We start from the raw sequence: 21,696 nt of genomic DNA, 5'->3' as shown, positions 1-21,696 counted from the left end.
ATGGGGGCGTGGCTTAGAGCATTAGCTCGTCTGCTGAGGAATCTGTCCACCTTTCAGGTCAGTTATTGCTCAGTGGTACTAATAGTTCCTGTTGCTTCATCAATCACTTCCTCCTCCAATGAACAGGTAAATAATTACAGTGGTGTCAGATCCTGCTGCCTCTTCCCCGTCACTGAAAGGTTCTGTGACAAGCTTTGATACAGTCACAGATATTGTTAAATGTGTGTAGACAATGTAAACTGCATCCCACTCACCTGTAAGAGAATTAACCCATTGTAGAAATGCAGAAAAAACGATTAATGTACATCTTGACTTAAACACGTTAAAAGTAGAAACAGACAAACACAAGTCACAGTGAAACATCTCTGTACGGACTCTTACAACAGCAATGCTACAGCAGGTTGTCCACAAGGGTTCAAAGTTTAAAGGGCATCCAGGATTGAACAGTTAACTGGTTTATTAGTTATGTACCTAAATGATGACACACTAGGACAACCTGGTTGGTAGGGGAGAAATTGTGGACTACCCTGCCTTGATTCATATATACATCTACAGTATTTACAGTAAAAGACTCTCAAATGGTATATGAATTAAACACATATTTACACAATTTTCTTTATAAGCCAAAAATTACGCCACATCCCACACCTTTCCTTTGTACTTATATGTGTATGTTCAGCATTTGTCTCAAATCGCCAACGTATCTCTTTCCCTTCTCTCAGTCATTGAATCCATCTCACTGCACTTCTCTACCTCACTGCTTACTACAGTCTGTAACTAACTTACTGTACACTGCCACCCATTTTCTGTGTTATTCCTTATTTGCCCTCCCTCCCTCCCTTCCTCCGCCTCCATCGCGTCACGGGGCAGCTATGGGGCAACTATGTGAAGTCTTTGGAGACGGCCTCAATGAAGTTGGGCGCCGCCATGAGGATGGTGAAGGTGCAGATGATGGAGAAGAGAGAGAACGCCACCAGGCAGAGGCGGTCCACCACCGCCGCCGCAAACTTCCACTCGCTGCAGATGGCCTCCTCCTCGTCCTGGCTGCGGAAGCGCTGGGCGATGTAGGACACCTCCTCCAGGATACGCAGGACCTCTGGCGGGGGAATCCCCAACCCCACCCCCATGCCCCCCAGGCCTACTCCTCCACTGGACCTGCTCCCAGGTAGCTCCAACCCCTCCCGGGTGGAGCTGTGGGCTTGGGGCGCCCCCAACAGTACCCCTGAGTCACTGGAGGGGGGGCAGGAGGGGTAGCTGTAGTGGAGGCTCATGTTGCCGTTGGAGGTGCCTGTGGGGCAGGGAGGGCAGACGGGCACAGAGAGGGGCTGTGAGAGGCCGGGCAGGGTGCCCAGCTCAATGGAGCTGGCGCTGGAGTGGTGCTGCGGAGGGTGGCGGTACTTGTAGCCGGCACGCCTGCGCTCCTCGCCGGGTTGTTTCATACGCAGGAACCAGGCACACCAGTTGAGGAGAACTATCCTGACCTGCGGAGATACCAGGGGCAGTCAGAGAAGATGAAGCACACACAGTGCCATGAGGATGAAGATGATGATGATGAGGATGAGTATGATGAGTATGATGAGTATGATGATGATGATGATGATGATGATGATGATGATGAGAGGTGATTAGGAACACAAGGATGATGATGGGCGAGTGAGACATTGTGAAAAGGAGTTGACGATGCTGATGATAAAGAGGAAGATGAAGATTATGGCAATAATGACAATAATGAAAAGTCATCAATGAAGAACATCAAGATGGTTCTGACACTCACCCACTTGGGCATTTTGCCCCCTCGGGGGTCATGATGGTGGAACTGCAGAACTATAACTGTCACCACCACAGACATACCCACAATCATCATGGTGCTGGCAAAGTACTGGGCTACAAAACAACAAAAGAAATAAAACGTACACATCACTGTATAATATATCACCTTTACATTATATACTAAGCACAATCTGTTAAAAATCAGACAGTCTTCCTGCTGCTGACTGTGGAGGCTGACTTCTCTCCCCATTCAGAATGGAGGGATGGGGGCAGAGAAGGGGGAAAAGGGGGGCAGAGAAGGGGAGGAGGTCAAGCAGGGAGACGGAGCTCCAGCCGAGTGTAAACTAACCCTAACCAAATCCATCTCCCTCGTAGGCTAGCCCACCGTCCTCTCTGCTCCCTCCTCCGTCCCTCCCTTTATCCGTCTCTAGCCAAAAATTTCTAAAGTCTTCAGACAACGGCCAAGGGCAAGGGTCAAAGTGGGGTTTGTCAGGGGGTGGGATTGCTCTCGGTCAGAGGAGGGAGGGGGAGAGTGGAAGGAGGACGGGAGGAGGAGGAATTAAGTTCTTGGCGTAATATGATTGGTCTTTTATAATATACTCAGCAAATGACTGTCAGAGGTGAGGATTATAATTCCACCTGATGAGGCCTATGTTGGACGGGGGTTTGGGGGAGTTGGACTGAAAGAGCCCAGTGTTGGACGGTTCAGGCAGTGGTGCCCCTGTGGACCGGCAGACTGCTGACTATCATTGTCCTTCACTTACTGCACACTGTCCATCTGGGCAAGTCAGCATCACACACAAACACACACGCAGAGACCTACTTTACCTACTGCAGGCACACACATGCACCCACCCACACACACAAAACTATTATAAGCCAGTTAGAGTGGGACCCAGAGCAAGGTGCTGGCATCAACACTTTAGAGGACATATTATCTGCTACTACTGGAATGCACGTCACCACTCCCCAAAGTAAACACCTTCTGCATTTTATTTCTGATTTTACAGACGACTAATATAACCCCTGTGTTTGTAAACACATACTTTGCATTCAGTTGATGGCTGGATTTATTTTTATTTATCTACTGGCCTGTGTACTGTAACGGTATAAAGTCTTACGAGTCATTTTTATGTGAATTCCATGTAGTTCATCGCTGTGGTATGATTCACCTTTATTTGACTCCTAGGAGCTTTTAAGCACTGAGGCTTTCCTGTGGTCAGTGACAAATAAAAACAGGTTGGTTTCTGTATTGATACATCTTAAACACAGACTAATGAAGCATTTCTTTATAGGGAACATGCTCTGTTAACTGAATGGAATCAAGCACACACAAACACACACACAAAGCCAAATTCACTAACCAACTAGTGATGTATGAAATCTTTCTTTCATAACTACTTTGTCGTTAGGTAGATGTAATTATACTTTTAGATAGATACCATGGATACCTTTATAGAAACTTATCCCACAAACACACACTTGGTTAGCCTGAAGTAAAGTTGGTTGGCAGCTGCATTAGCCTCCTATCACGCCTGTCTCATCAGCAACTCCGAACAGCATCACAAGCCTTTGAAGTGTCTCTCTCAGAACTTCACCCCTAAAGCAGTATTCATCTCTACCTCTCTCTTGCCATCCGTCCATCATTCCTGCCCTCTGCTCTACTCTTTTCCTCTTTTCCCTCTCTACTGGGAAGTCTGTCTTGTCACGACTCACTAATGATGTTGACAGAATCATCATCCTGATTCTCAGCCACACACACACACACACACCCTTACAAATTTCGATTTCTAAGAGATTGGGACTGACAGTGTGTTGTGACTGTTTGACAGGTTAATACACGACAAGTCAAAGCAGACTCTACTATAGACTCTAGGAGGAACACACACATCTTGATTCTACTTCCTCAACTCTCTTTAACTCTGACGATTACTTTTATATTATCTCTGTCCATTTCTCTCTCTATATATATATACATTCACACACACATATACATACACACACACACAGTATATACTGTATATTGCTGTTTCTCTCTATTTCTTTCTCTCTCTCTGACTCACTTTCATACACACACAAATAACCTACCAATGAGAGGCACAGAGTCAGAGGTAGCCGGCATGATCTCAGCCACCAATAACATGAAGACCGTTAGAGATAGCAGCACAGTAATACCTGGACAGACAGAGAGAGAGAGAGAGAGAGAGAGAGGGAGAGAGAGAGAGAGAGAGAGAGAGAGAGAGAGAGGAGAGAGAGAGAGAGAGAGAGAGAGAGAGAGGATGGGCGAGAAATATGAAATGGGATTATCAGACTCATCCATCAGTTATATCCACGCCACTAAATCCATTTGTTAGACACAGTAAGTCATCTGACACTCTAAAGATCTGCTCCAAACATTCCACAAAAACACTGAGAAGTTTGCAGCTACAGCGATCTATTTGTCAAATCGAACTATCTAGACAGAATTCCTTAATAAACAAGGATTCCAACTTGATTGATTGGTTGATTGATTGGTGAAAAGTATATCTACTTTTTGGTTGATCGGCTAAGCTACTTGTTGATTGATTGGTTCCTCACCCAGAGAGATCTTCTCCCCAGAGTCAGCGGGCAGCAGGAAGACCAGCAGGGCCAGCCCAGAGATGAGCACACAGGGGATGAGCAGGTTCAGGCCGTAGTACAGCGTCCTCCTCCTCATGGTCACCGTGAAGGTGACGTCGGGGTACGGCTCCTTACAGCAGTCATAGTACAGCTCGTTACGCTTGGCTGGCACTCCTGGGCACCGAGAGAAACACGCACACAAGCACCCACATGCATTACATTTACATTGAGTCATTTAGCAGACGTTCTTATCCAGAGCGACAGTAAGTACAGAGACATTCCACCGAGGCAAGTAGGGTTAAGTGCCTTGACCAAAGACACAAAGTAATTTTTCACGGCCAGGAATCGAACCGGCAACCTTCTGATTACTAGCCCGATTCCCTAACCGCTCAGCCATCTGACTCCCTGTTTACATATGTACATGCACAGGTACACACATTGGTATCCAGGGTGCTATTTGGTAGACAGTGCCATTTTCAATATTGTAGGCCTTCACACGTTGCAAAGAACATCTTGCTCTTTATTCTCGTATGTCAACTACTGTTTGCCCCCAACAAATATCCAGCTTCCACCTCAGGGACACCCCCCCCCCCTCTCCTATCGCAGATGGGACTGTCTTAGCCAGGCCAACTGTCCCAACTCCTCTAATCCCAATCCTAAACAGTGTGACACATCCCCACTGTGACACAGTGAGACAGAGACACTGATAGAGAGTGAAGGAAAGAGAGAGGAGGATAGAGAGCGGGACAGGGAGAAAGAGAAAGAGAGAGAGAGAGACTGTGGCAACAGACAAATATCCACCAGAGATTGTCTGTGTTGACAGAATAGGAGATACACAGAGTGACAGGACAGATTGGACAGGCTGGAGCCAGTGAGAAAGAGGGAAATAAAGAGAGAGAGAAAGGGAGTTCAAGTTTGAGGGAGAGCAACTTCTGAGCTGTTAGGGTTAGGGTTAGGGTTGAAGACAGATATACTTAGAGAAAGAAACCGTGTGTGGCCATGGGAGGGAGAGAGAGAGAGAAAAAGAACGAGAAAAAAAAAGGAAAGACAAAATGTAGAGTAAACATAGAGCTTCAACCTGGTCTCTTTGCTCTGTTCCATACCTACGAGGTCCCACTCCCCATTTGGGATATATGTAGATATGTCCACGTCCAGCATCTGTAGGTCCAGCAGCCAGCCGTTGTGGGTCCACGAGCCGAACTTGAGGTCGCACTTCTGCACGTCGAAGGGGAACCAGCGCACGTCAATGTAGCAGGTGCTCTTCAGGATGCCCGGCGGAATGTACTGGCAGTAGCCCGAGGCGTTTACCAGCACGTTGGTGTGGAAGGTGGCGTCGAAGCGCTCGTCGGCACTGCGGAGGAGAGGAAGAAGGGGGAGAGGAAGAAGGAGGAGAGGAAGAAGGAGGAGAGGAAGAAGGAGGAGAGGAAGAAGGGGGTGGGGGGTTTGGGAAACTACTGAGACAGTTTTCATACCAGCACTGACATGGAGAAAATCACCACTACACAGTCTATTATTGCCTGGAAAAAAGGCAAAAAAAAGGCCACAAGGTCAAGATAAGTCCACTTCTGGCCCACCCAGGTGAAACTACGTCCCGTTCTAGCTAGCTGCTTTGATACATGCATTGAGACAGAGAGGAAAACAAGATTATAAGCATCTTTCCAATCACAGTCCCCTACAGTAGAACAGTCAAGTTAACTGTAAAATGCAACATTATATTTACACGCGTTTTCATCAAAGTATTAAGCACTATCAAGCCTGCAAATGTACAGTACACAAACACGCGCAGATGAGTACATGCACACACCAAAATGCACTCATTCTAACCCGAGGCCACTATCCACTCCTCTTTCACAAAATGTTTATTTTATTAGCCTCTGGGCACCTGAAGAACAAATACGGTACCGTGACACAAACACACACACACATCTCATCTCAGGCAGATCCTGAGATGAGACTAAACCTGTGTATGAGTATGGTACATAGAAACCCACTTAGTGCCAACAGCATTGTGTGCCAACTTCACGCTGCATGGTCTTCTACTGTCACACACACACACACACACACACACATAGAAGCACACACACTTTGAGGCACACACACACACACCGGGAAACTGAAGAAGTAATTGTAACAGACATTACATCCTCAATGTAATGGTTGATGGGGTCGTGCACTGGGAGCGTGAACATGTGGAAGGCTGTTCTTCCTCCTGTCGTTCTCTGACGGCACAGTTTAAACAGAATGGGCCCCTCCCTTCCTAACTGGCCCATAGACAGTGAAGACCCATTCAAGCATCTTACTGACAGATACATTCTTACCCCTATCGACAGCCACTTATCCTCCAAACACACACACACTTACACACATACACAGCCAGAAGCCTCTAAGAGAGATAAGGAAGACCCTCTGATGCACTCACACCCTTGGCAGATGGACAAAAGAAAGCTTGCCCCGCCTGGAGAGGCTTAGCGCATTCCTCTTTTCTCTCCCCTCTTTCCTCTCTCGCGTTCGTCCTTTCAGCCGATCACATTCAATGATCTATTCAAGGTTTAGTGGTGTAATTCATGTCTATTGTGTGTGCTGTTATGGAGACTGGGTGAGGCAGGAGATAGGGCAGAAGGTTGGGGACGCACGGAGGAAGCTGTGTCGCTGGCAGCATTGAATTATTCAGGGACTAGCTTTATTGTATAAGAATGCTTGTCTGCTCTACCGCTGCAATCAGAACTTGCACACATAAGCTAATGTATAGCCCTTCCACATTTCCACTATCGATACGTAAAAGACCAAAAGGTCAATCAGAAAGGTTTCGTAAACACAGAAAGACCGAACACACATTCACAAACAAGCCAACAGGAGAGACACACACCTTACATAAGGATACATACACACTCACATATGACAGGCCAGGTGATAGCCCTGGGAGAGAACTGAGTGGGGGGCCCATATTTGAAACACACACACACACACAGGGCAGACACACACACACACACAGGGCAGACACACACATACACACACCAACACACAGGGCAGACACACACATACACACACACACAGGGCAGACACAAAACGTTCGAGACACGTTGGGACAGAGAGAGGGGACGAGGAGTCTGGGTGACACAGAGGAAGTGGACCAACAATGGAGGTAGTGACAGGTTCCTGTACCCAGGGAGGTGAGTCACCATACTGTCCTGTCTCCTCACTCAACACCTGGATCTCCTGCCTCCTGTACCATCACGCACACATGCACACACACACGCACACACACGCATACACACACACACGCATACACACACACAACCCGCTAAAGGGGAGCTGTGAGAAATGGAAAGGAAAAGAGATACGGTCACAGGAAAACACAGAGGGAAGCAGAAGCTACAGAAAAGAAAATGACCCTAGGAGAAAGGAAAAGAACATTCCCTGGGGAGCAGAGCAGAGAGGGTGGGAAAGAGAGAGGGAGAATAGAGAGAGAGAGAGGGAGAGAGAGAGAGAGAGAGAGAGAGAGAGAGAGAGAGAGAGAGAGAGAGAGAGAGAGAGAGAGAGAGAGAGAGAGAGAGAGAGAGAGAGAGAGAGAGAAGAGGGGGAAATGCTGATGCCATCCTGTGTTAGGGTTAGGCCAGAGTTATCCATGCATATCACTCATGCACATCAATGCTGATGTGTCCAGAGAGCCCTGGGGTCACAGGCATCTCATGACTCACAGGCATGTCGTCAGACAGCCCCGGGGTCCTGGGGTACAGTAGGAGCAGGACACCCAGTACACCTCCACCCACTGATCTCTGCTGCACTGACTAGAAACAAGACGTCATCAGGATCTTTGAACAAAAATAACCATAAACACTGTGGACGACTTGCTACAGAGATGAAAGGAGATGAAAAGAATAAAAGGCAGGTAAAGGAGAGTGAAGCAGGAGGGGAGAGCGTGCTGCAGCGAGGCTGACAGGTGATGAGAGGGATGATCTCTCTGAAACACAGTGCGCTTACTTACCTAACAGTCCCATTCTTAATCGTGGGTTAAAGCAATGTTTGAAAAGACACACACTCACATGTGCACACACACACAGCCCACAGCCCACATCTCTGGTATTGACAAACAGCTGGAGACCACAGCAGCAGGCTGTGTTTCAAACTGGTTGTCTGCTATGATTTAGCTCAGGTATTAGATCGAAGCACACACACAAACACTCCAGACAACTATTAGCACCAGATCCATTGACACCCAGTCAGACTCAATTAAAACAGCAATTAGACAGGTCACTCTCTGGGTTCATCAGTCTAGTTGACACAAACTCCAGGTGGGGATTTCGACTCTATTTCTGCAGTACTGTTTGTGTTTAGCTTGATGTGCACTGTCTCTGTACTGAATCAAATACATGTTTTATTTCACGCAAGTCTGCTTTAAAGGGTAAGAGTTGGAAGAGCACATTATACTATTAGGTACCTCACACCAGAAAAGCTCAATCCATCCTGGGTAATGATTTGGATGTAGCTGACTTTGTGCTAGTTTCTGTTAGAGTTCCGTCCTCTGCCAGAGTACTGTAGGTCAGAAGGGACAATGACACCACGTGTATGTAAGCAGCATCTCATCATCCTAAACTGGCTGGTGGCTGTCCTTGTTCTGATGGATCTGCTGTGAGATGAGACCACTGGCATTCGTCTCTCTCTGGTTAACTCTGTTTCTTTCTCAGTCACTGTCTCTCTTTGTCTCTCTCTGTTCTGTTTCTCTAGCTGTCTCTCTTTCTCTTACTCTGTCATCTGATCACTCCAGGCTTCCTGGAGACACTCCAACTCAAGAAAAGTGATTCTTATTAGTGTGTGTGTGTGTGTGTGTGTGTGTGTGTGTGTGTGTGTGTGTGTGTGTGTGTGTGTGTGTGAGAACTTAAGAGGGTGACGTTTATGCTGTTTGAACTGTTTGTGAGTTTGCGCTTCTGTGTATGAGTTTACTTGTCAGTATAGCCAACAACAATCATAATCTAACCAACGTACACATAATCTAACCAACATTCTGTAATGAAAACAATAGAAAAACACATCTGAGACATTTTGAACAGCCTCGTCATCGCTGAAACAAACTCACAACAAGATGAGTTTGTTTTGAACGCAATGAATGAATGAACAACAGTCAACACGTTGTTTAGCTTGTTTTTCTGCGCCTTCGTTCACATTCAGTGTGTGTGTCATTTCCTGTCATCTGCACGTGTGTGCTCCTTAATGCATGCCATATTGGAAATGGGCTTTTTTTAAATCCAGCACTCATGATATTAAACTGAGCCATTAACCTCACATTACACGCCATAGAAGAGAACAAAGGGCCAGGGAGACGCTCTCGTCTGAAAAGCATACTAATCAGTCTGGATTCCTCTGCTATTCACTACAGCCATGCTGGCGTGTTATTGGTTGCACACTGATGGTGAGGTGTTTAATGGTGCACCATTAAAATGTGTTTGTGTGTGAAAGCCAGAAAGCCAGAGTGAGTGTGTGTGTGTGTGTGTGTGTTTGGGTTTCTCTGTGTATGCATATTTGTGTGTGTAGGTGATTTTGTATGTGCACATCAGGAAATAATTAATCTGGTCATGCATGTGTGTGTCCACTGAGTGTATCATTGCAGGAGAGAGTAAATTATAGCTGTCCTTTGGGGCTGCCGGACCCTTAGAAGACTTGCTGTAAGACAAAAGCTACCTGCTTCTAATTCATCCCAGTTTTCACTGGGATCTGTTCAGCACTCACTGAAGTTAACCCTATCTATGACATACCTACGTAATACAGTTTATACAACAATCTGATGGAGTGATTAAGTTGGAGGCGACCATGCGTGTGTGTGTGTGTGTGTATGTGTGTGTGTGTGTGTGTGTGAGAGAGAGAGAGAGAGAGAGAGAGAGAGAGAGAGAGAGAGAGAGAGAGAGAGAGAGAGAGAGAGAGAGAGAGAGGGTATAATCTCCATCCTAAAAGCAGGGCTTTTAAAGATACAGATTAATTCCCAAATCTCTGTTGTGTTCCCTCTAATCCCATAGAGGTGGGTGCTGTGATTGTAGTCAGGTTGTGCTGTTGGTTTGTTAACCACACCCCAGTCAGACCCAGCCAACAGTAACGCAACTGTGGAGTTCTAGGAGATTACATAGGCCAACAGACAAAACAGAGAGATTATACATAGATATACTTCATGTCATCAGTTTCCATTGACTGAGAGATGGTGGATGATATGCAGAGCGCAGTGGATCAGACTTTGGGAACAATAAGGGTTACGTATTGTTACGTGGGTAACACGGGTTACGTGTGGAGAAGTGAGGGAGGACAGTGGGGACGGGGATGAGAGCAGAAATTTACTGGGCCTGACCTCTTGTAGGTCTTTGGATGACAGCAGAGCCAGAAGGGATGAAAGCAGGGGATGAGAGGAGAAGAGGGGGATGAGGGGAGAAGAGGGGGATGAGAGGAGACGAGGGGGATGAGAGGAGAAGAGGGGGATGAGAGGAGGAGAGGGGGATGAGAGGAGGAGAGGGAGATGAGAGGAGGAGAGTGGGATGAGAGGAGGAGAGGGGGATGAGAGGAGGAGAGGGGGATGAGAGGAGGAGAGGGGGATGAGAGGACGAGGGATGCTGAGCAGGGACAGGTTCTGACCTGTTGTAGAGCAGGATGTCAGGGGTCCAGATCTGGCTTGAAGGGAAGCGTAGGTTCTGAACCCCGGGGTACTGTTCTGGGTTCCAGCTCAGATAAGCATCCGTCCAGTACTGGTGGGAGGGAGTAAGGGTAGGAAAGAGAAAGGGAGATGAGAGCGAGAAAGAAAAAACAAAGAGGGAAAGAGAGAAAAAATTACAACAAAAAAAATCAACATTTACACATTGAAACAGATTTTCTCCCTTCCAGAGCTGTCTGTCAGTTGAACCATTAAGACTGGTGTCTTTTCTATCTCTCCTGACAGCACCACAGCTGATTTTCATTAATATGGCTCTGTCATCTGCCTGGGTGCCAGGGCCGAACCCCCCCAAGTGTAGTTAAGCAAGCAAATTACTAATATAAACACTCAGATCCAATAACAGAGTTATTGGATAAGATATTGTGATTGGCTGATTGGATGGCCAGAATCTGTTGGGATGATTTTGTAATGTGGGTATCATGGCAGAAAGGCTTGCGGTGTCCAAACAATGAGTGACTAATGGAAGGCAGTTGTTTATCAGATGCAAGCTGTAAAGTGCCCAGTGTCCCTGGCTGATTGTGAAGACACACAAAAGCACTTGTGTTCACACAAAAGCACGTCTGTACACACACAAGCCTCTGCACTCACAAGCTGTAACCAGGCATTTGTCATCAAGACTTGGTTCTTCTCATCCTGATGAAGGAAAAAAAGAAAGACAAGAATAGGTCAGTACAATATGATACTGTTCTACAGAATAAACAAGAATTTTTGTGTGTGTGTGCGTGCATGTGTGTGCATGCCTCAACACAACGCAGAACAACTGAGCTGTGAAACGTCTCTAAAACTGGATTTATGTAACCCCAGTTATTTCCTTTGCATTAGGTTCAGTGGAGACATCATACATATTAGGTGCCCTATTTAAATCTAAAACAACAAGCCCTATGGACCTAAACAACAATAAAAACAGGAAGAGCTGAGGCATGGCCGTAGAGAAGCCAGAGTTGAAACAAACAGCTTTATCTGAGGAAGAGGGAGAGGCAGCCCCAGCTCAACTGCTGTGTTAGAGCTACATGTCAAACAGGCTTTGCTCTCTCAACTGTTCTCCTCGCTTTCTTTCTGCTGTTCTCTGGGTCAATGTCACAATTTAAATGTCTGTGTATGTGTGTTTGTATATGTGTTTTTCAAACCTGAAGCCAGTTAGATAGTGGGGGGCATGGGTGTGAGTGGTATGGGTGTGGTTGGGTGGGTGCAATAACATTTGGGTAAAATGTTGGTAATTTGTGAAGAGGCGATATTTAAAGGTCCATCAATTTACTGCAAAACAAATGTGTTCTCATGCTCTACCATTTGGTAACGCACCTACACACATTTCATCATCATACCAGAGTATATCACAAAAGCCACACAAGTCCTTGCATGTTTCTTGCTAACTTACTTAACTATAGTATACATTAACAGATTTAAGTAATTAGGAAGAAATTAACAGTTATCAAAATGTTCCTTGATTCTTTTCTCAGAAAGTCTTGCTAGGTTTCAGCTTAGTCACAGTATAGCTTGTATGGAGTGTGCTAGCCTGACCAGGCGCAGTATCTGTAAATGGACTATGCTAATCAGAAACTGCGATACAGCCCTGCTATTGTCTGAAAGCTGCAGAAGGTGAGCTAGCCTCATGTTGCATCAGCGACATGGATCACAAAGGACTGCTGATAACATTGCATAACTATTTTTGTGGTAAGATGGGCGTCTACACACTACTTGTACACTATGCACACACACATCCACACATGTGTGAACACACACACTCGCGCGCACACACACACACACGATGCCAAGTGGAGCGGAGGCAGCTGTGCTCGTCCGGTTAGCCAATCAGGGTTAAATCATGCGTTGAGCGAGTGCCAGTCAGGACCCCTGGGCCTCTCACCATCTGGGCCCTGCAGACTAGCCCCAGGACTACAGCAGAGACTAGCCCCAGGACTACAGCACAGACTAGACCAGACTAGCCCCAGGACTACAGCACAGACTAGACCAGACTAGCCCCAGGACTACAGCACAGACTACACCAGACTAGACCAGACTAGCCCCAGGACTACAGCACAGACTACACCAGACTAGACCAGACTAGCCCCAGGACTACAGCACAGACAAGCTCCAGGAATACAGACTAGACCAGACTAGCCCCAGGACTACAGCACAGATTAGACCAGACTAGCCCCAGGACTATAGCACAGACTAGACCAGACTAGCCCCAGGACTACAGACTAGACCAGACCAGACTAGCACCAAACTAAAGCTCAGGAACAAACCAGACTATCCCATGAACCAGATCACATACTATATCAGACTAGCCATCTCACACACATACATGAGACTCACACATGCACACAGACTCACACTTACCACATCTATGATCTGCAGCAGTGTCATTCCTAGTTCTACCAGGATGGCTGAGGAGTCGTTGACCACTGGCCTCTCCAGACGGTTATAGTTAGCCATCAGCTCCTTGTACAGTCTGCGCTGGTACTCCCCCTGTAGAGAACCTGAGGAGAGCAAGAGAAAAAACATTCAATTTCCCTTTATAGAGATACATAAATTGCCCAAGTCGTTCAAATGAGCATGCTCCAGAGAAGAGCACTTTAATCAAGTGATCCCATAAGCACGGTTAGGTACTAGAAATAAGAGCCTAGGACCTTAAGTGCTGTCTGCACTTAAGGTCCTAGGCTGTGGTTAGGAACATGTTCTGTAGGTAAAGGCTGCATTCCAATTCAGCAGTTTAGTACCTTTTCATTTGGCTTGATAACATGTCCTTACTGGCACAAGCATGACGTTTCTGAACGTTTTTGAGGGATTTAGCACACATTCACCTATTTTATAAGCGGGTCCATGAGGAGAAAGTCTTTAGGTGATGGCAAAGGTTGCAGAACAATGGAGCAAGGAAACCAATTAGGACACAAAACGGCTGAGGGGGAGAGCTGGTGTTGGTGAGATGTTCCCTCCTGTAGGTGGGATGTGGGGTTGGCATAGCGTGTGCTTCATCCTGAAGGTTCCACTGGGTCAACAGTGATTAGGATGATGTGCTTTTTGGCCCAGTGCCGCCCCCCCCCCCCCCCCCCCCTCTCTCTTTGTACCTCCTCCTTCCGTGCCCTCTCTCTGCTCTTGTTTTACTCTTTCCAAATGTATCCCAATCCCTTCCTCCTCTTATTTAGCTTGTTTCTGGGTATGGTGTCGGACAACGGGAGAGAGATTTCGACAAAAGAAAAAAAGACTACCGCAAGCACCTGTCTAATTGACATCATGTTGTTCAACTCCTAATGCACATTGAAGCATTAGGTACATATGAGATCCACATCCAGACAGGGTTTATAGAGAGTTGATGTATTAGACAGTTTAGTACCAGGCTCAATTCAGAGTTAATTGACACATTTATTTGCACAGCGGACCCAAGGTGCGTGTGGGCTTGCACACACACACTCCCACACTGGTAGCGTGAGAGGCAAAGAGGGAAAAACAGAGGGAGCGTAGAGAAGAAGAAATGTGAAAGTTAGAAAGCAAGAGAAGAGTCCAAAAATGAAAAAGAAAGAGATTAGTGTGTGTGTGTGTGTGTATGTGTGTGTGTGTGTGGGGGGGGGGGAATGTGTGTGTGTCTTTGGCCTGGAGTCATGCTGATGGGTCCCATTAAGGACATAATGAGGTGAGTTATAGCAGGATTGTGATGGAGGTCAGAGACAGGAGGAGGAAGCTGCCCACCACAGCAAAAACACACTCTCACGCCTGTTCAACCATTCAGGCCACTGTTACAGGTATAAATCTCATATCTTTTATGCATTAACCTATTAACGAAGTACACGTCTGACACACACACACACATACACACACAAAGTGTGAGAGCATTCACGCACACGTTCTCCCTCATATGAATATTGAATGTATGGTGTAGTGCATGCAGGCTTTGTAGAGGGGCTGCATTAGTCCGTTGTATTACGGTACTTTTATCTGGAGATGAGGAAATATGCAAATCCATACAGACCACATTTAGGCATCTATCTATGCACCCTGTCTAATCTTGTTACAATCTATTCAGCGCCATCATCACACAAAACAACATTCGGAAGATCTTCCACCACCTTCTCCAAGGTTTTCCATCACAGAGTGAGATATAAACTGAGGTGCACAAACACACCTAAACTGATCAAGTCAATATTGCCAGAGTAAAATGCCCCGCCCCAGCTCCTCTATCCCCGCTTGTAATAACCTCCTGAATCGCTCCGAGAGCTGTAATGTAATAAAATTTAAAAAAACGTATTAAACCAACTTTAATTCACCAGCGAACAAGCAGCAAGCTGCATCCACCTGGGACTCCAGGTTGGATGCCATGTTGTTTGGTCGTTGCTTATTTGTCGGTTTGTTTGTGTGTGTTTTTCTTTCTCTTAGATAATTAAAGTAATATAAGAAAAGAGGGGTTCTCCATTCCAATAACAGTGGGGCGCAACATCCGACAACGATAAGTAAGGGGGGAGGGAGGGCGAGAGCATTCATCGAACATGTACTGGGGACCTATCTCCATCTCTCTAACTCTGTATTCTACTCATCCATCCCCCCTCAGCTCTCTCTCTCTTGCTCATTAAAGGAGCCTGAGTGCCAACCTATTAAAATGCAGGTCTTTTACAGGTATCAGGAGTTCCAGGGCTGCTTTACGAGATGAAAGAAAAAAATCCTTGTTTACATTCACACTTTAGGTTGGACTCGAAAGGGATCTACAGTTGTAATCCAAGAGGCTTTGTGTAATACTTTATGGGTTCTGTTTCACACCAAACCCTGTGAAAGAGACTCCATCTCTCTCGACCACATATGTTCGTAGATTAAAGGCGTGTAAAATACCATGACCTTTCTCCGTTATTAACCAAGAAGTCGAAGACCTTACTTCTGATCTCTCTCTCTCACCTTACAATCATCGCAATCCGTCAAACTGTGGTCTGTTTCACATCAACTCTACCACAAATGAGAAGACTGCCATGCCAGGTCGACAGAAGGAAACACAGAAAGAGAAAGAAAAAAGGAAGAAAGAAAGAAAGAAATGTTCCTTTCCCTAACGAGTGGATGGACAGAAACACAGGGTACATAGTGTGTGTTGCATGCATGCCATTCTTTTTTTAAACTCAAATAGCAAGGCTTTCTCCAAGGTTCTCCGAGAAGATATCTCTCTCTCATACACACGCACAGACACACACACACACACACACAATAAAGACTGTGTGCAATCTTTCACTCTGTGAGCGACAGTAATCATTGATACTCTATCTGTCCCTAATCTCTCTCTCCGTGTCTCTCTCTCCATCTCTAGCACTCCGTGGTGCGTTTTTTCACTACACGTCATACATCATTTCTCCAAATCTCTTTTTTCACCCCCCCCCACCACCATCACCACCTTCATCTCTCTATGGGTGTACACATGTACTGTATCAGAGGCTTTTGATCGGTGGAGCTGATGTCACCCCGGCCCTGTTCCTGCTATTGAGCGTCTGTTTCAGGGCCCTGTTAGCGGGGCTGCGCTCATGGCAGCCCTTCACCGCTCTCTGGTGCCTCTATTTTTAAACACTTCCAAACTGGACATGCTCGTTGGCACCAAGTGAGTGCTGCCGGGGTTAGCGTTCTGGATCCATCTTGATAAAGCAGAGTTAGCCGAGGGGATAAGGGTCACGGTCCTGAATGTAAAACCAGACATGAGAGGTTTGAAACGAGTGGTGTTGCAAAAAATAGGGATTGATGCATTTTGTCTGGAAACCAAACATGTATTGGCGTCTACATGGGCTGTATAGGCGTACAAGTTCTGCTTTATTTCACACATTGTCTTTGGAACCAGAGACTGATTGTGATGTTCATGGGTGTGTGTGTGCATAGATGTGAGAAGACCATAGTCCATGTTCTAATGTGTTCCTCACACTGGGCTGATCTCCCCTCAAGCACAACTAGGAAAGTGGGTCTGTCTTTTGGGTAGCATCTGCAGAGAGTCACAGTATACTGTAGTTCAGACAATCTGTAGCTCCTCATATACACCCATACACACACACACACACACACAGAGAGACAGCACACTAACATCGCTTTCTCTCATTCTCTCTCTATGTCTCTCTCACTCCCACAAACTACACAATTCAACATTCACATTTCTCTCTTTCGCTCCAAACACACGCACTCACACACACACACACACACAAACACTCTCAATCGACACACCCCATCTGTAAATGTTTACTGGGTCACCAATCTCATATGTGTGTCCCTCTCTGCTTCAGCTCAGACAGAGGCCACAGACAGAGACGAAACCCATTCCTTCTCAGACAGACTGGCCATACACACATGGTTCCCTGTGGAGAGGACAACCATGGCAGGGCAGACAAACACAGCCGGGGTCCCCACAGGCAGAACCCCCAGGGTGGGCTGAGTCCCTGAGGACAGCCTGCCATGGGACTAACGCAGCCTGCATTACACCCCTGTGGGGAGATGATCATATCAAAGGCTAAGAATAGACATGGAGGACAGACAATCACATGCACACACACACACTCGCACGCACACACTCACACACATACACACACACTTCGAGGTATGAGTATGGAACAATATAGGTGCTAAGTGAAAGGGTGATTAGGCTTAAAATTTTACATGAGGGAACAGCTGTGTTTACAGAAGTGTTTTGTTTGAACAGGCTACACAGTACATTTCCATGGACCTTCATCTTTAGGGTGAAACAGAGGCAATACTTCCAACCCTGCACTCTCAATCCTCAGATTCTCCAGCACTGATACACTTCATTCACACTCAAAAGCACACACGTGTATACACACACTTCATACACATACATGCACATCCCCTCTGGGGAGACATAAGAGGACAGACAGATATAAGTAATGGGTCCTATTTATCCATTTTAAAACTTAAGACCGAGACCTTCATGGCTGTCCTTTTAACTGCCTGTCAGAAAACCAGCCCCAAGGTGAAGAAATAAAGGACTCGTGTCACGATAATGTAAATGATCCGTTATGAATACTAAACAGCTCTGAATGATGTAGGCATGATCATGAGTAGAAGTGTGTAACGTAATGTGTATCGTAACCTCTTAAGTACATGATAAGCTAGCAAAATGCTGTGTAGATATGGGAGTCAGATGGCTGAGCGGTGAGGGAGTCGGGCTAGTAATCCGAAGGTTGCCAGTTCGATTCCCGGTCATGCCAACTGACGTTGTGTCCTTGGGCAAGGCACTTCACCCTACTTGCCTCGGGGGAATGTCCCTGTACTTACTGTAAGTCGCTCTGCTAAATGACTAAATGTAAATGTAAATGTAGATAGAAGTCCGTGATCTCGTTACAACTCACAGGAATCCCAGAACACATCGATCAAAACTCCAGGTCAAACTTAAGTGTGAGAGCCCACCCGATGCCACTGTGCCTGCCATGCAGTTATTACATTACGTTACATCTGACCCACTAAGTTAAAGCGTTAACCTTGGAGTGTACGTCAGACTCTCTGGTGTTCCAGTGGGTGGTCAGGAAACTCCAGGAGCGATGGAGCCAGAAGGAGAAGACCAGCTACAGATGTTCATCACCTCCTTTTGTGTCATAACAACCATGCACGCTACTGCTCTCCCTGACCTAATTCAATACCCAGCCCATAAAGAGGTGGAGAAAGAGAGACAGAGACGGGTGGGGGCCAGAGAGATACCGGTAGGCAGGGTAGACTGGTTATATATTTGAAAATATCCCAAAAAGAGAGTTCCAGAGACAAGGAGGAGGGGAGAAAGGGGTTTCAGAAGCAGGGAATAACAGTTTAAAGGACACACAAAGAAGAGGCAGCCGGAGGAGGGAAGCTGCAGAAGAACAGTAAAGGCAGAGATGAGATTTTAAATAATGCTGCAAGAAGTCCATCCATTTTACATGAGGGCCCACAGTCACTATCTATAGCTGATAGGCACGTTATTGTGTACGTGTGTGTACTGTATGTGTTTGTGTGTGTGTGAGGGTTCACGGAATGTACTCAGACTTAAAGTCGTAGCCCCCACGATTACTATTCTGCACACGTGTGAGTGTGTGTGTGCGTGTGTGTGTGTGTGGCGTTGAAGAAGTGTGCGTGTGTGTGCATGCTAATGCTGAAGCAGCTGAGGAGGCAGTATCTCTTCGTTAACACATCATCTTCCCTGTGTGACTGGTGAACCCCCCCCCCCCCCCCTCCACTCCCAACTTTCCCTCTCTGGCCAACTACTTATGGGCTGCCTGGCTACATGTTAGTAGAATCACATATGCTCGCTGCACTGAATAGATGAACAAAATGTCACTAGTTTTGTACTATCCTGCACTTTCTGAAATGTCTCTTAATGTGCATTTGTATCTAAATCAGAAGGTGACTAAACATCCACAAGACCGGTCTGGTGTGGATATGGCTAGGGGGCTGGGGGACTAGGGGGTGGCTGGGGGGCTAGAGGGTGGCTGGGGATGGCTGGGGGTGGCTGGGGGTTGGGGATTTAGAGAGGGCGTGTAATATGGGAGGGCTTCATAATCTATACAACCCCACTCGGACCTATTTCTCCATCTCAGCACTCACACACATCGTATAATCCTAATCCATGGGCCAAAACCTACGACACAACAGTCGAATGCAGCCTATATCTGAACATCACATCAGTGCAGCTACATGGAACTGTATGAATACGCTTTGTATGCAAGTATGGCAACAGTGCATTTATGTAACTAACCACTGTACTGTGGGATGTGTGTGTGAGGATCTTGCTTCAAAGTTAGTTACATTTACATTTAGTCATTTAGCAGACGCTCTTATCCAGAGCGACTTACAGTAAGTACAGGGACATTCCCCCGAGGCAAGTAGGGTGAAGTGCCTTGCCCAAGGACACAACGTCAGTTGGCTTGACCGGGAATCGAACTGGCAACCTTCGGATTACAAGCCCGATTCCCTCACCGCTCAGCCACCTGACTCACCTAGTTAGATCATGTACGGGGTATACCTGTCAATAGTGGGCAGAGTATAAAAGAGACTATGTGGGCTCTACAGTATGCAAGCCACATAGTGAGTAGAGGTCATGGAGAATTTTTCTTGGGCTCCCACATTCGGCCTGAATGACATGAAACCGCAAAAACACTCAATAAACAGTAGGAGGGAGAGGTGAGACTATTCACATAAACTACAGATTAAAGAAAGTGAGAGATGAGGAATTCTGGAGGAAGCAACTGCTGACCATGGAAGAAAGAAAAAGAGAGGGAGGGGTAGGAGGATGAGAAGGAGAAGGGGGGAGAAAGAGTGAGGTGTTGCATGGGAATCAGAGTTGTTTATGGACAGGTGCCATCCTCTGTTTCCTCCAGACTGTATTGATCTCTGAGCCTCTTCCAAAAGAGTGAATAATACTATCAGGGTTTCATTGGAGAAAAGAAAATCCTCTGCCTAATCAAATCTCACAATCTGTTTTCACAATGCGTCTTAATAAGAACATCTAGAGGTCGATTTGGACACAATGAAGCAGAAGTGATTAACATAAATATATCTTGTAAAATGTTTTGGAATGACACAAAACTGGTACAGCATTGCTTTATAGTCTGACGCTCAGATAAGGTCAACAGAAACTAAGCAAACATCTCATTAAAGTTCAATGCTCATGTGTGTTCAATCAGTCAAGACGTGAGCTCTCTGACTTAGTCTGTGAGAGAGTTGCATGTAATGCTAGTAACGCAGATCAAGTCACTTTCTTTTCTTATCTCCCTCCCTTCTTCCGTACTCCATCCATCCACAGACAAGTAGTTGATCTGAAAGGAGTGGATAGCTAAGGACAGGCAAACTGGATGTGTATTGGACACACACACACAGAGCGCGAGGGAGATTTATGCTGAGAGACAGACACACGCTGGAGACATGCAATTCTGTGCCAAAACCCTTATAAAGTCCCACTGCTGCGTCACAGTGCATAAAGTAAAGCACCCTGATGTCATTATTGCTGAGTGTGTGTATGTGTATGTGTGGAGAAAGGGAGGGGGGGGTATAAGATTACAACACATGCAAACATATATACTCATGCACAGTACCTTATATTCAGTGGCAGTGTGCCTTCATAAAAAAGCAACACATTCAAGTATTTGGTCTGTCACGATATTACCCAAAAAATACCATTTATTTTTAATTACATCAGAAGCCTATGCAGCTAGAAAACATCAATGGTAAAAATAAGATCTGGCATTGGATTGAAATAAAAGTACATTACTTATACCAGATAAATAACTTTTCCAAATACAATGAATAAAAGCTAGTGAAGAAATAAAGATTTTTGTAGACAAGGTCATCTGACACGACTTACTTTCCTTCACTTAAAAACTTTCAACTGGACCCATCTGCTACTCTGACCTGCAACAGGATAACTAAAAACTTGCATCCAAGGTGGTTTGACAGATAATAGTTTGTCACCTATTTCAAAAACGTCCTCATGCTTATTTCAGTAAAGTGAACAGTCGGACATACCTTTGAAAAAAAACACCATCCACAAATAGATCCCAATTGAACCAAACTTGCAGCACCGCATCCTTGCGTTCACACAGGAATCCGACGCCCCGGCGATCCCTCAGTGACGACTGCAGGAGAGAATGCAGTCGCTTACCCCGGTTATAAGCATTTAGCTGGGGAGAGAGGGAGAGAGAGAATGAGGTACT

General features: G+C 46.1%; 1 protein-coding gene across 1 annotated transcript; it reads right to left on the bottom strand.

Annotated features, from left to right (window-relative positions):
* Window positions 1–881: 881 nt before the first annotated feature.
* Window positions 882–21,569, bottom strand: LOC136953744 (neuronal acetylcholine receptor subunit alpha-7-like). Its single transcript, XM_067247143.1, has 9 exons — window positions 21,509–21,569; window positions 13,397–13,536; window positions 11,645–11,689; window positions 10,981–11,090; window positions 5,472–5,719; window positions 4,348–4,542; window positions 3,859–3,945; window positions 1,775–1,884; window positions 882–1,481 (listed from the first exon to the last, which is right to left on the bottom strand). Exons 1-9 carry the CDS (start codon window positions 21,567–21,569, stop codon window positions 882–884), a joined length of 1,596 nt encoding a protein of 531 aa, XP_067103244.1.
* Between the last annotated feature and the right edge of the window lie 127 nt (window positions 21,570–21,696).

Source organism: Osmerus mordax, chromosome 12 (genome assembly GCF_038355195.1).
Source record: "Osmerus mordax isolate fOsmMor3 chromosome 12, fOsmMor3.pri, whole genome shotgun sequence".
Classification (NCBI taxonomy): Eukaryota; Metazoa; Chordata; class Actinopteri; order Osmeriformes; family Osmeridae; genus Osmerus; species Osmerus mordax.
Note: the sequence above shows the minus strand (reverse complement) of the source record. Positions and strands in the feature narration are given on the sequence as shown.